Source organism: Harpia harpyja, chromosome 12 (genome assembly GCF_026419915.1).
Source record: "Harpia harpyja isolate bHarHar1 chromosome 12, bHarHar1 primary haplotype, whole genome shotgun sequence".
NCBI lineage: Eukaryota > Metazoa > Chordata > Aves > Accipitriformes > Accipitridae > Harpia > Harpia harpyja.
This window is the reverse complement of record NC_068951.1, coordinates 24,445,786-24,460,884: the sequence shown is the minus strand read 5'-3', so window position 1 is coordinate 24,460,884 and position 15,099 is coordinate 24,445,786. Positions and strand designations below refer to the sequence as shown.

At 43.3% G+C, this 15,099-nt stretch overlaps 1 protein-coding gene across 2 annotated transcripts in view; it reads left to right on the top strand.

The window, feature by feature from the left end:
- The window catches only part of FARSB (phenylalanyl-tRNA synthetase subunit beta), a 42,218-nt gene extending 33,219 nt beyond the window's left edge, over window positions 1-8,999 (top strand). For both annotated transcript variants that reach the window (XM_052802821.1, XM_052802818.1), the window contains one exon: window positions 8,318-8,999. In XM_052802821.1, coding sequence (XP_052658781.1) covers window positions 8,318-8,469 — 152 coding nt within the window. In that variant the 3' untranslated portion in view covers window positions 8,470-8,999. The remainder of the gene's footprint in view (window positions 1-8,317) is intronic.
- The last annotated feature ends 6,100 nt before the right edge of the window (window positions 9,000-15,099 follow it).

Sequence of the window (15,099 nt, the reverse complement as noted above, 5' to 3'; positions counted from 1 at the left end):
GCAGTTCTCTGATCTGGTTTGACTTTTGAACTGTGATACGGAGGCTGAGGGGCAGTGCTTCAAATTTAATCTTGCAAACATTTTCTAACATTTATTTATGCAATAAAATTTTAAATGGGAATTTGCAAGATTTTGGCTCAAACTTTTAGATTAACGTGAATGCAGGAGGATCCCAAGATTAATATTTCTGTTGCCCATGGTGGAGGAATTGACTTTACCTTTGCTTGTGGTATATGTATTATTAGAAAACAGTAGATAAGCAAAGAAATGCTGAGCTAGTGCAGACTCAATCCAGTACATGTGCTGGGCACAGACCTTCCTTGTTTAGGTCCAGGAACAGAATAGCCACATTTGTTGGAGACCCAGTATTGCTTCTGGTCCTGGGCTGGCTCACACTCAGCCAGTTCAAGCATTTCTGTTCCTCATGGTGCAGCCATGTGCTTTAGGCACAAGGCGTTGGTTTGCAAGAGAAATCTTAGTTGCTAGAACTAAGTGATTAACAGTTCCAGTGACTCCTAAGATTCATCATTTAATTATATATTACTCCATGCTAGTTTGTCAAGTCATTTTCTGAAAGGCATGAAATGTGGTAGCTGTGAAAGCATAACATCAGGTGGCTGTTATTTATCTCAGCAAGTAATGTCAGCTCATTGGGAGGGGAGGATGGCTTGGTCTAGGACATGAAGTGAATAAACAACATGCAAACTAAATATGACATATTAAAGTAGACTTGCAGACTGACTTAGTGCTGGTTCTTGTTATTCTCTAATGCTTGTATGAAAGCAGAGCCTAAAAGCTAAAATCTGCTGCCTTACTGTGCACACATAGAATATGTTATACCCCCTACCATAAAGAATATGGTTTATTGTTTCCTAGTTTCTGACAGATTCTGATGTTTGCAAGGATGAATTATTCCTTTAGATATTTAAAGATGGATAAAAACAGTCATGGAACAGGAAGAAATTAAGTTTTTTAATATTCAAAGCTTTGTGTTCTCTAACTCAAGTGAAATAGCAAGACATCATAAAAAAAAAAGCTCTTTATTTGGGATTAGGAATTCTCTAGTTTTATAAATAGCTGTGACACAATATCAGCTTAGGTTTGTGACTTTTAGACAGGTCAAAGTATAACATTTCAGATAAATCTGGATAAATCAGATAAAACTGGCCTAAAAAGCAAAGATTAGCTATGTAATGGTAACTCTACAGCAGAGCTAAACTCCAGTGTAGAATTGCTGTTTCTCACAACTGCCACACAAATGCAAATTTATTGAGCTTTATACACAAATACTGATTTCTAGAAAAAACCACAGAATTTGATAGAATTTATTTCTAGGTTTCCTACTTTCCTGTGTTTTTCTGTACACATTATTTAAGCAGCTACCCTGGTACTCCAGCACTGAAATACCTGAAATCCTGTTATCCAGATTGGTGACCCAAAATGTCTGCTTCCCCTAGCCTCAGCAGCCACCCAAATATTACCTTCCATTAGGAAAGGCAGGAACACAGTGATTTTACCCAAATAATCCTAAGTGTCTGACACTGCTGTAATCCTGAGAATAACACAGGTGAATAAAGAGGAGCACCAAACCTATTACATTCCTGAACCACTTCCTGACATCCAGCAACACCAAACACCTCTGTTAAAGCTCCTGGGATGCTCTACAGCAAGAATGAAAAATAAATCTAGCCTAAAAGTCTGTGTCAGTCTCTGTTCTCAAGGCAAATGAAGGAAAGATTGCTAGCTACACCAGTCCCCAGTTCATCACTGCAACACACTTTAACATGACTAACAACAGTTGACTCTGGACCCAAGCAGTATTATGATTATTTCCACACTGCTTACAGTGTATTGTAGGTTTGTATTTGTAAACAATATCATTGATCCCTAAATAGTCTTAAATATAATCAAATACAGAATAGAATATATTCAGTTGTAGAGTTTTATATAAGGGCTCTTATGAGATAGAACTAGTTTTTCTCACAGCCTCCCTAAGATACAAATTAATAAAAATGCATCCATTGACTTAGTTGTAACATGAGAAGATGACTGACTGACCACTGCAAATTTGTGGATGATTCTCCATATTCCCTAGCCTCCCTGTCTGCACAAGGACTCTAATATTCAACTCTATTTTTGGATATCCAGTGTACCAGTCCAGGTAAATAATTGATTGTCCCTTTACCCTCTTCTGCTATGCCCTCTACGTGGAGGCTTTTGAAAAAACATAGGAAAAAATCAGAATGAAAGAAGTCCTTTAGATGGAGGACATATTCATTCATATCATACAGATATTTCTTCTGTCATCTTTTCAAGCATTAATTATTTTCTTGGGGGGGGAATAAATCTGAGGTGCTTGCCTTAAACTTGATTGTATTCATTTGAAGTTCCTGACATGTCGTTACAGTTAGGTGTGATCTGGGGAGTGGAGATTGTTCTGGCACAGCTTTAGTCAGGACTTACTTACAAACCAGGAAACTAAAGTTAATAAATATCCCACTAATCCCAAAGTATGTTTTTTCTGGGCATGAGAGTATATGGGGGAAGAACTGCTGACAATGTGCAACTTAAGAGAAATTGGTCTCTCAGTATGTTCCAGAAATCACCCAAGATTTGGAATGTCTGTGATTTTAAAAATTAGCTGAAGGTAAATCATCCCATGACAGGATATGATTTTGAGGCCGCTGTTGCTTTGCATAAAGTTCTGGGAGCCTGACTGCACTGTGTACATGGGCAAGAAAACGTAGCTGCCTTTTAAAATACTGACTGGTCTGATAGTGTCCTGTGACTTTGCATTTAAGCATTATCTGCCAAAACAAGGAATTAGTCAAAAATTTGAAGAACCTGATCCTTAAAAGGAAAGCAACATATAGCTTCACAAAACTAAATTCTGTCCCATGTAGCACAGGTAAAATACTTCACCAGGTGAGTCAGGATGAGGTAGTGAAAGGGCAGCTGGAGTGACTAAGGGGATGGAGAATTAAGATGAAAGACTTCGGAGGCCAGATAAGCTCTGCTCTATTACCTTCTTAAGCTTCAGCTTCCGATGTTTCTTCAAATTATAGGAACAAACGAGCAGGTTTGAAGGCTTAATGCAACTGTAGGCCTATAATACTACTTTAATCTGTTTCTTTTTGAAAAGGAGGGAGAGTAAGGTAGAGAAAAGAAACTGTGCAAGGTGTTTGACAACAAAGAGAGCAGGGAACTCACAGCTCTTTGAGGGTCAATTAGCCAGAAAATGTGCTAAAGACTACATGCTCTATTGGATTATTGGCCAAAGAATTACCCCAAAGCAATCAAAGTGGCCCTGTTGCCTGAATACAGAGAGGCAATTACAGATTTTGAGGACGTGCTACAGAAGCTTTAATTAAAGGTATTATTTCTACATCACTGAACATTGGAAATTAAATTCTTACTTGCAGCCATGAGAAGCAGCTTTTGTCTTTCTCTTGCGTGTAGTATGTCAACATAAGACATGGCTGGCTTTGGCATCTCTTCTTTAGGAACGCATATTGTATTTCACCCCACCCCTTCTCGTAACTACCAATTATAATGTTGACATATTAAGAGGTGGATTTCCATTGCTAGACCTTCTGGCTTCCTCTGGCATTGTATGTCTCTATCAGCAAGGACAATACAATCTCTGACTAGATTTCAAGGTGAAGTTTATGAAATACTATTTGTGCGCAGAGCAGAAAGGATTAACTATATCAGGAGTGATAAATCTGTTATCCTTAAAATGGATAGTATAGTAAACTAAAATTTTTAAATTAATTTTGGCTCTCGATATACTTGATGGTACAACCAACCAGACCTACAAGTGCAGCCTTCCAATATAATTGCACCAGCAGCAAATGCAGTCCCTTCCTAGCACACCTACTGATAATGGTGCCTCCAGGTGTGCCTTGGTAACTGCTTGACTAGTGAAGGCTTTCTTCAGGAAGACCATGCTCTTCACACCCATACCATTCTTGATGATATTACATACACAGATAAGACAAACTCGATTGTCAACTTTGAACTCCTGCTCAAAAGCTGCAGGTCACAGCTGCTAATTTTTCTGGGAAGGCACCCTTTGGACTCCTTTTGGCATTAAAACTTTATTGAAGCTTAAGAGCACTGGGCTTCAGCTTACGGTGTGATTTATTCAAACGAGATAACAGTGCGTGCATTTTTTGCTGATTCCCCGTATGTGCAAGTAGCATAAGCACATGTCTTTCATACAGCCTTGACTCTCACTCTGAAGTTTTATACTTCAAGAGTTGACATGATAGTCCAGTCCATAACAGAAGCTTTGCTAGAAATCTAAACCACCATTGCTATTTACTTGATAATACAAGAAACACAAATTGGGGGGGGGGGAAATCCTTACCTTTGTTTCCTGGTTATTTGGATGAATCCTCTGGTTTGCTGTCCTGCTCTGTGGGTTGCTTTGGTCCTCCCACAACCCATGACTTGTCTGCAGCACAGTGAGGTTCTGCTAGCTCAGATCTCCTTTCCTAGTCGTGGCTGGTCCCTCAGGCAAAGCACTCCCCGCCACTGCAAAATGCTTGTTTCTCTTTTCCCCCCTTTCTGCTCAGATTTTTCATGTTTCTTTTGATTTTTTTCTTTCTTTATGTACTTCCCTTTCAATGTCTGAATTTTTTGATCTGAAATTTACACTTGCTCCAAATTCTGGTGCCCTTGCAGACATACATGGACCAACAACACCCCATCTCAGGCGTGAGCCAATCTTGTTCCCTTACCATGTGTATGGTCAAAGGAAGAGTCACTAAGATGAGGAAGCCTTAGATTCCCCATCTGTGGGATGCAGTCTGGAGGCCCTTTTGGCAGGCAGGAATATACTTTGAAGCATTCTGTAGTGCAGCCAGTTATCATAATAATAGTTTCATTATTAACTGGAGTTCATAAACTCTCTGTAAACCTATTCCTCAGCTCGTGTTTCTTTGGTGCAAGAGCCAAGTATTAGCTGGACAGATGGGGACCCTAAAGCTTTTAACAGGTTCTTTCATTTTTATTTGCTTATTGTCTGATCTCTTCCAGTCACAGAATTATACCCTGCAAGTGCCATGTCTGCAAAGCACCGGGCACACTAGTCACTGCACTGTGAAGTAACCAACATTGCAGGGTTGGCTAAACTAGAAATGGAGGGGTGATTTGAAGGTCCTGCTTCCTGCACTTTGGGGAGCTAAATGTTCCCCCTTAATATTAATTATATATTTACCTCTTCACTGCAAGGAAGCACAAAGAAACATAACATCATGGTCCAGCATCAGTTGCTGCATATGAGATGGTATATATGGCTGAATGCCTAACCCATAGCCTAGAACAGCATATTCAGAGCCACACTGAGCGTATAGTTTCATTGTACAGGTTTCAGCCAAATAACAGCTTGTCCCGCTCTCCTCCCCTCTCCAGGTGGAGAGCCACCACCTCCCTTTTGGTGGTGGTGATTCACTGATTCAGTTCACTTGTGTTATGAAGCTGTGCTGTAAGCTCATGGTAAGAAGGGGTGAATTTTATTGGTGTTAAGATTCTAGCTAACATAACTCTTCACTTTATGCCATAATCATTAAGCCATTTCATAGTTTCTAATATAAAGTCATGAATTGCCATCAGTTTTCAAAGCTTATCACAAATGCATTTGATTTAGTTAAATGCAAGAGAACTTGTACTGAAGTTAACCTTCTAGGGAAAGTCACTAGTGGTGGATGTGAGGGTCGGGTAGGGCTTCAAGTCACCCCCACTGCCTGTCCATCTTCTGCCTAACTTGTGACTGGGAGACTGACAATTGGTGATGCCCGGATAGCAGAGCATTTCTTGCGCCTGAAAACATAAAATTGTTTCACACAATGGGAAATGGCACAAATCTTTGAAACTGCCTTTGATAGACTGACTGAGTGCAGTATTGTTTTAGACCCCCATCCGGATGTCTACAAGAAGTTTAGAAACAGTTAAGTCTCATCATATAATTGGGTCTAGATGTGCAAGAAGATAAAGTAACTTTCCCAAGGCTACACACAGGGCAGCTCAGAAGAACAGACAGGTCAGACTCACAGTTTTTTAACTAACCATATTGTCAAAGCTCTTTTTTCCTATAGTTTTATAGTAGGGTACTATGCCAACGTTATTAACTTCTGCTTGGTTCTTGCTCTTGTGCCGGTTGAAGCTTACAGTCAAGTTTCTAAAAGAACATCACTGTGTGCTGCTCACATCTTTGGTACAATACCAGCTTTATTCACAAAGAGGAAAGCCTTTGCCACTAACTACAAGGGTACTTTATTTTTAGGTTATGGTTTTCACCCACAATCTGCAGAGTGATCTGTATGTGTGGCATTTGTTTCTTTTCTAAATTTGTTTTGTCAAGTTTTATTTTAACACTTGTTTTGAATAGTGCAGCTTGGCAGTGGCAAGTGTCTGTTTAGCTAGAGTCACGTGCCAGTAACATCCAGGGGCTAGATAATTTCACTTTTGTACATCCAGTGTAAGTTGTTGGTTTGTGCTAGTAGCTAAGACTGGAACCGGATGATTTAAAAGATAGTGGTTCTGAATATTTTTTTAAAACAGCCTTTAGGTAATGTTACTGTGATCATTTACTACTGCCATCAGATTTCACAAGGCAGCCAAAATTGAAGTACACATTTAAGTTAATTTGCACTTGCAGCATGTTAGACAAGAAAAAGACCTAATTGCTGTTCTTATTCTTGTATCTGCAAATTATGACTACAAACCTCATAGGAGACACTTCTTCAATGAACTATTTCCATTGGGGAGCTAACAAAGAATATATCTCTGGGCCTGACCACTAGTGATCAGTGTCATGAAAATATTCCTGAGGTTTGAGGTTAATTTGGCTGCTTATTGCCTTTTTTAAATAGCTCTTTGTAAACGCAGTAAAATGTCCTGAGCTGATCCTGAAACTTAAATAGCATTTGGAGCACCCAGAGAGTAAGTTGGCATTAGGAAATTCTTGCAATCCTTTTGCAGGATGAAGAGGATGCTGAAGGGCTGAGTGCCACGGTCAGGAGCAGGCAGGGAGCAGGACTGGAAGCAGCTCCTCAGCTGTTGTATTCAAACTGGCACAGAAGCAAGTAGAGCAGGGATGTTTCTCATCTGCACTGATGCAACCCCACGCATACCCAATAACCAGCTCTTCTTGTAGAAGATGCTTTCTTGGATTTTAGCCTATTGAGATAAAGATGCAGAACAAGGAGTGAGGGCAAGGAAGCTGACTGGTCCCTGATGCTGTCCCTGCTGACTTGTTTAGCTTCTGAGTGGAAATCTAGTAAAGGGCCCTTCTCTGCAAGGGCAGTAACATTAAAAACATGGCAGAGGCAGCCTTCTATAGGAGGATCTGTAGGATTCAGTGGCCTTGTTTCATCCTCTCCCCTTTCCTCCTTTGAGTTCACAGCGTCATCTGCAGCACTACTCACTGGAGGTCCTGCGCACTGTGCCTTGCTTCCACACACTTGCTAGAGGTGGCTTCAGAAGGAGCAGCTTGCTGGTTTCATTTGGTTTTGTCTTTTGAAGGGCTATCTGGTCAAAATGCCACTCACCTCAGGACAGAGACAAAAAAATGCAAGCGTAGCTGCTACAGACGAGCTTGAAGATATTGCTGGTATAGCCACCATGCATAGATAAGTTCCCAGGTAGGAAAGGCTTTCCATGAAAAAGTCTGCACAGCTCCTCCAAGTTCGTCATTGCCAATTCAACTACTTTGGTTTTTTTCTTGGTTTTTACTTTAAACACCCAAATAACATTTAAAACTTGGGGCTTGGCTTGAGGTAAGAGGAAGATAATCTTCAAGTTGTTCATTGTTCCACAGTTTTACAGTGTATATGAAACTGCTTAAAAGCCCTTCTCCAGATGAGGAATGTAGGTTGTTTCTAATTATGTGACATGTAATCAAGCATGACATGCCTACTTACCCCATGGATGACAGCAAGCTTTATTTCCTTAAACAGAGTAAGGTGGGAAACATTCAGGTGTTAAATAGCCTAAAGCCTGCAAAAGTTCATTTCGGTAGCCCTCTGGGTCGACTTATCTGTGCTAACTTCTATTACGGGAGTAACTTAGTCAAAACAACTGGAGTGTGAAAAATGCCCACGCTTTGAGCTACACATTTTATTTTTAACTAAAAGCATTTCCTCATTCTATTATCAATCATGACAACTGTTAACGCAAGAAAGTGACAGCCCCTTCTTAGCATCTCAGCACAGAGAACGGTTTAATACTGAGAGCTTTGTTCCCCATATGAAATGCCTATTGACTTCTTTGGCCCAGAGAAATATTGATTTTTCTCTCACATTCTTTACAGGCTCTGCTTTCTTTCCTGGTCGCTGCGCTGAGATCTTTGCCAAAGGTCAAAGCATTGGGAAACTTGGAGTCCTACACCCCGATGTTATCACCAAGTTTGAGCTCACCATGCCATGCTCTGCCCTAGAGATCAATATTGAGCCCTTCGTGTGAAGATGGGACTTTTATCCTCCTACAGCCGTCCACTGTGACATGCAGCACCCTCTGCTCTTTTGTCTTCCTCTGTGGGGGACATCCGCTTATGCTTTTATGTTCCAATAAACTAGAAAAACAGAGCCTGGCTCCCTGGGTAGATATGTTCCTTACAGTGCAATTTGGCTAGCTTCTGCGGGGTAAGAATGTGGCATCTCGGACTAGACCGTGCACTCAATATTTTTAAGAGGGGGGGTGGAGAAACCAGTTGGGTAAAAGCCCAGTGTTTTACAAGAGAAATGTAATGGCAGAGCACATGATTAGTTTTCAAAATCAGAAATGTTCCACAGACACAGCTTCATCCTGTAACTGATTATGGCTGCATAACAGGAATCTCATTCTTTTCTTATTGCATGAAATAAGATAATTGATTAGAGCAAATGTTGAGTGAATGTGAGCAGAACTAAGGAGTTGAGCTTTTATTCTGTACGGTTGTCATGTGCTCATCAATGGCTGGGGGAGGAAAATAAACTTGTTTCATGAAAACCAGAGCTATTTTGTAAGCAAGATGTGTGTCATATCTGCTTCCCTACTCCAGACATAACTGTTGATCCTTTATCATTCTAAATTCAGAAAGGGGAGGGGGTGGAATTAAATTTTTTCATGGTTGATGTAAGCCTAGTGGTTTTTGAAGCTCCAAACCAAATTGGGGAAATGCATTTTAGAACATATGCCAGTGGTCTTTTGCATGAGGAGCTGAAAAATATCAAAGCCTTTGTCCGACTGAGGCTGGCATATTTGTCTGCAGAAGTTAGCATGGTCCCACCGCATTCACATAGCCCCACCAGTGGCTTTCTGGACCCCAGCTGCACAGCAGGGACCACGCAGTATTCGGTTTTACTTTCCTTGCAGTTTTGTTCCTGACAATATATGAGAACCTCTCACAGGTCAGGTTTTTCCTTCTAGGTGGCTTTCTGGCAGCAGTTATGCTACAGCCAGGCACATTGTGCCTCTGCTGTCTGGGAAACTGAGAAGCTCCATCCAGCACGGCGATGCCAGATACATCCTTTCTCGTGTAATGCCACTGAGTGGGTGGCCAGCTCAATACACTGAAGCAGGCTCTTTACTGGCTTACTAATGAAGCTTGCTATCCCTTATTTGCAATATTATAACCATTGCTAATGTTACAGGCTAACAATAGCGAGTATTTTGCATTAGGCCAATACGCTGTGGCTTGTTTTCCGTTGCTAGGGCCAGATAGCCCCTGATCCCAGAAGGGGCCTGTCCAAGAGTGGACATCTGGGTGATGCTGGAGAAGGGTGTTACAATTACTATCTCATCAAGAAGAGAGATATGCAATGGTGAAGGTGAGGTTTTGAAGCTCACAGTTTTGAGCCACGTGTCTGCGCAGACCCCTATCACTGGGCCCACGATGGCTTTTCAATGGTAGCCCTGTCTGTAATCTTAACAGGTGGGAGGGCAACAGGCGAGGCTTTTTGGTGTAAGTGTTAATCCAGTATGAAGAATGCACTACAGTTACCCATCTGGAAACCCTACAGTTCCCCTCAGAGGGAAGTGTAGATTTTAATTATCTCTGCATGACAGACGTGAAATGAGAATATAGCTATTGCCATACGTTGCACGACTGACTCCAGTGCCCACGGAGAGTGAGAAAACTGCAGCTCACATTTTACAGTCTCCCAAGGGATTAGCCAGCTTGTCGTTCACGGGATATATCTCTCCACGATGCCTACACAACTGTAACCAAGCAAGCTCACAGTGTGGGAAGCAATCTGTAACACAGATGGTAAGTATTAAACCCCCCTGTTTATTAGTGTGTCATGCATGGGGCTTAGGACGACAATAAGGCAGATTTGCATTTCAGCAGAGTACAGGCATATTTGCATGCACTAAATATATCTCTCTACACAAGATTTTCTGACTCTTTGGGTGTCCCAATTCTCCTGTGAATTTACTGTCCTTTGAGTGTAAAGACCAGATTAGGCTGGGACTAAGGGCTTGAGCTGCAGTGGTATGTGTTGTGAGGCTTTTAGGGATCACTTCTTTTTTCATACCATTTGCCCGTGTGTTGGTAGCTAAGTGCTCCACAAGCGGGACATCAGCTCTGTCCCGGGAAGTAGCATTACTTGCTAAACGTAGAGAAGGAGAATCGAGAGAAAGGTTAAAAAGCCTCTTCAGAGCCACCGACCCCTCTCACAGCTAGATGCGGTGCCAGCAGCCTTGCAAAGGCTGCTGTAGCTCTGAAATTCAAGCTTTGCTGTAGTGCTGTGGTCAGGATTAGCTGTGAATCCTGACGAGTGGGACACTTCATACAAGTCTAGCGTATTTATTGCAGGGCGTTGTCTTTCATAGCCCAAACCCAGTTACCTGATATTTACAGCTTGCTCATAGCTGTATTCAATAATCAAGGTGTCTAACACAGCTTCATGCTAGAGAAAGCCGCCGCGAGCATTAGAATTTTGCTTTTATCCTTTGCTGTAGCTGTGATCTCTGGCAAAAGAAACATTGCCTGCTGACGGCGGTGGCTTTTGGGCAATTTTTTAACATCTTTTGAACTTTGATTTTTTTTAAGGAAGAGTTGGAAGTTGGATTTTTTGCTAGTGGTCCCCAATCATGAGTTACTTTTGGCCTGCTCCTACTGGCTGTGGGTACTGGGTCATCACTCACTCAGGATCTGAACAGGAGCACAAAAAGCTGGAGAGCCAGTGACAGAGAGGTCAAAGGCCATTTTAACGTGCTGTCTGTGTGACTGCTCGGTTCCATTCAGCCGGACACGAGTACTGACTTCTGGGTTTGTTCTTGCTCTGCTTCGGTCCCACAAAGGTGCTTTTCCAAACAGCAGTACCCCTGAGGCAGCCTGGCTCCAGCTCCCAGCCGCAGGCCTCTGCGCTTGCAGGTCACTGTTGCTGTTGCGCAAGAGCATTTATGTCAAGGTAACGCTTGGGACCGTTTCCACCTCCGGGCTGGTAGCGGGCTTGCTTGCAATTTAAATCATTCTGGGTTTGGCAGGCGAGTATGGAATAGGCCGAGCAAAAGCAATGGGTGCTGCCAGGAGGCTGCCGCGAGGATCGCGGCCTCGGGCACACACGACACCTCTGACCGCCCGGCAACCTCGAAACTGAGCCCGGCGCGAGGGAGGGCGGCAGTGGGGACGGCAGGCCGGCCGTCGCTGCCGGCCAGACTGCCAGCGTGGTCCTGTGCAGGCAGCGGGGAAGCAACGCACTCGACAGGAGCAGGAGCTCAGCGGCAGCCAACGAGGGTCACGCTTTACGCGGATGCGCAAGATCCCACCCACTGCTGAGCCACACTTCCACCCTGTTCAGAGTTGTACCCATGTTTCCGAACTTCCACTTGCAGCACACATTCAAAGGGTTAAAACTGAAACTGAGACCATTTTCTTTTCTTCCATCCCCTAAGTTAAATCACCTGTATCCAGAAAAGCAAGGCGCAAGCTTACTTGCAGTTTTACATAGAAATCTGGATGGATTAGGTGACTGGGGTCATGACAAAGTTCCTGTTGGAAAATTAAACCAGACAAATTCAGTGTTTGCTGGTTTGGTTTTTAATCCCTGCCAAGGGGTGCAGTAACATTCGGCTGCTGCCAGAGTAGCTGGATCTGCGCTGGGGGACCGGCACACAGAGATGCCCCGCAACAGGAGGAAGCCTGGATCGGCACCGCACGCCCGGAAAGCGGTTTGCAGAGTGAGCACCTCAGGAGGAGGCAGCCTCAAGGCAGGACAGAGCAGACTAAGCTGAGGGTGAGATGCCTGCTACATCCCTCTCCACAGCACAACAAAGGAAATTTAGAAAACGATTGTCTTGGCACCACCCCTCCAGCTGAAGAAGGCCGCGGGATGGAGAGCTGTAGCGCTGGACCAGGATGTATGGGACAGTACTGAGGAGAAGTCAACAGCCCAGGCTCCATGGCTGATGCTCCATATCTGGAAGTTATCTCCTACCCTGTCCAAATCAAAGGCAGCGTTTCACTCTAAAAACCGAGCATGCCTATTCAAGAGGATCCAGCTGATGCCTTTGTGTTACTGACTACCGAACATAACCGGCAAACTGGCCACAAAACCTCATTTTCTACCATCACACTGGAGAGGCAGAGACACCCGAACAGCAGGGATGAAGAGGTGGGGAGCATTTCCAAAGACAACAAAGACACACATGGGTTTGCAGTGAGGACCTGCAGGTTAATGAAGCAGAACGGGTGACGCGTCTTACCTTGTCAGAGGACTTGCCTCTTCAAGCCTGGGCCTGTGGGAACAGCTGCGGTCCTGTGAGCATCCCACAAGCACAGCCACAACACGAAGCCCAGCTGAAAGCCTTGCCTGGTCCCAGCAGCCCAGAGATGCTGCAGCAATCAGGGCTCACCCCAATCAGCTGTGGGCACTCAGGGGGCCATAGGCACACCGCTTCCAGGCAGGATGTGATGCTGACAGGAGGACACGGCTCTACCTGGTTTCAAATACACATCCTTGACAACAAAACCTCATTAGGCTCCTCAGTGAACACAAATAATCTGCAGTTTATGGGATATCGTGCTATAATTGTGTATATTAATTTAAAATAAAATTTGGCTTCCAATTAACTGTTTAGTCTATTAGAGGTAGATATTGCAGGTGAAGGAGATTCCAGGTGCCCACGTGTCCACCATCAGTAATGACACAGCAACTCTCACATTTCCATTTGCAAAGGACATAACAAATAGTTGTAAGTAGATCAGTAGTCGTCTTTTATGTTTTAAAAGCAGCAGGATGTTGCTGCTGAGCCCAGAGGAGCCAAAGCTCGCAGCTAGACTGAACAGGGGACAAGGGGCCACAAGCGGGCCAGCTTGGGAAGAGAGGTGGGTGGTTGCATTTGAGAAGCTTTTTAAACTGCAACTCATTCCCCTTACATCAATCATTTACAAGTAGCAATAGAGGACACAAAATGAATGGAGAAACACCAAATTTTGCAAAATAGGTATATTTTAAAATTTGAACCAAATACAGTTTGAATGTATTGCATGAATTACATGCAGGTGAATACTATAAAAGATAAAAATACCTGTGCACATACTTTATAAATCCAAGCATTTATATATAATTCATAAAATCTTCATAGCATAAAATAGCTGTGATTCAGAACAGAAATTTTACATGTAAAACTGCATGAATGTCCCTGTCAAACCGTGCCTTTCTTGGGACTGATTCAACCCCACAGCTTAAACCCTCAGCTTGCTGCCAAGTTTTTTCCCCAATTTTGGTCCCATCCACTGTGATGTGGCACCTCCCCAGGGCTTCAGCTCTGCCATGCAGCTGTACATCATAAAGCACTCTTAACAGAAGGTATTTTAAAGATGTTTTAAAGCCCGATGGCAGCGCTTCTGTGGTGGGTGGGTGGGAGGGAGGGAGGGAGGGAGGGACACTAAGGACTGGACCCCATGGCTTTGGTGGCCTGAATCCAGCGCTCACCAAAGGGCATGTGTGAGTGGGCACGTGCCCTGCTGACTCATTGAAGCCATTTGCATGCACATGTAAAGTCCACACAGCCTGATTTAGAACAGTTTATCCACAGCCTGGGAAAATCTAAAAATGGTTAAAGTTTCTGCTTGCATTTCTTCTGGAGACTACCGACGTGGTTTTAAAATTGCATGGCTCTTTCACGTGCACGCCTCCCGTGTCTCAGCCAAAACTCCCAGCTATGTTTTTGGAACTTGGTTATATTTATCCAAGCAGTCAATTGATGGCAAAGAACCTCTACATTCTTCAAGTTAATTTTTCTTGAAGCCAAGAAGACAAGCGTACATGGTTAAAAAGCTGGCTTTCACTGCATATTCTGCCAGGAAAGGCACAGGGGCCATGCCTGAAGCTCCGTGGTCATAGCGTGTTACATTTTTCTAGCCAAGCAGACCACATTCACCACTGTATTTCTCAACAGCTCGTTGTCCAACAGCTGATATATATATTTTTAAAATAAGCAGCCTGAGTTATAGTGACCCTCCTATGAACACTCCTCAACTGCTACTCCACGAGTGTACACACGGTATTGCGAGATGCATGGAAGACCAACTGTAATGCTGTGCAGCACCAGAAAATGATGGCATCTTATCATCGCCACACGTTGTAGTCACTGGAGTCCCCACTCAGCTCCTTCCACAATGCAGTTTAAGGACACTACTTGTCACTCCTGCATGATAGGAAGGACTTTGTCCCAGCCCCTAGACAGGGAAGCTAAATCAGAGTTAAACAGTTTGAACACAAGCCTCAAGATTGTGGTAACAATTCTGCTCGGTTGTACGTAGGCAAAGGTTCTTTAGTGGAGGCTTTCTTATCAATATCCAAGATAAATTTGTTACATATCACTTAAAATGTTTTGTGTTGGATTTTTTCTTTCTTCTGTTTTACTTTTTTGTTTGGTTTGTTGGGTTTTTTTGAGGAATTGCAGTGCATAAGACCATACACACAGAACTCACCAGGTCTGGCAGTGCCATCAGAAGACACTATGACAAGCGACAAGTACAACGATTATCAGATTTCTTTAGGGAAATACTCAGCTGTATCCAAGCATGACCATCTCTGATCTCTGCCAATGCTTGTTGCTGAAGAAACCTGCCGTCTTGACCAGCAGGATGCTCCACCAAAG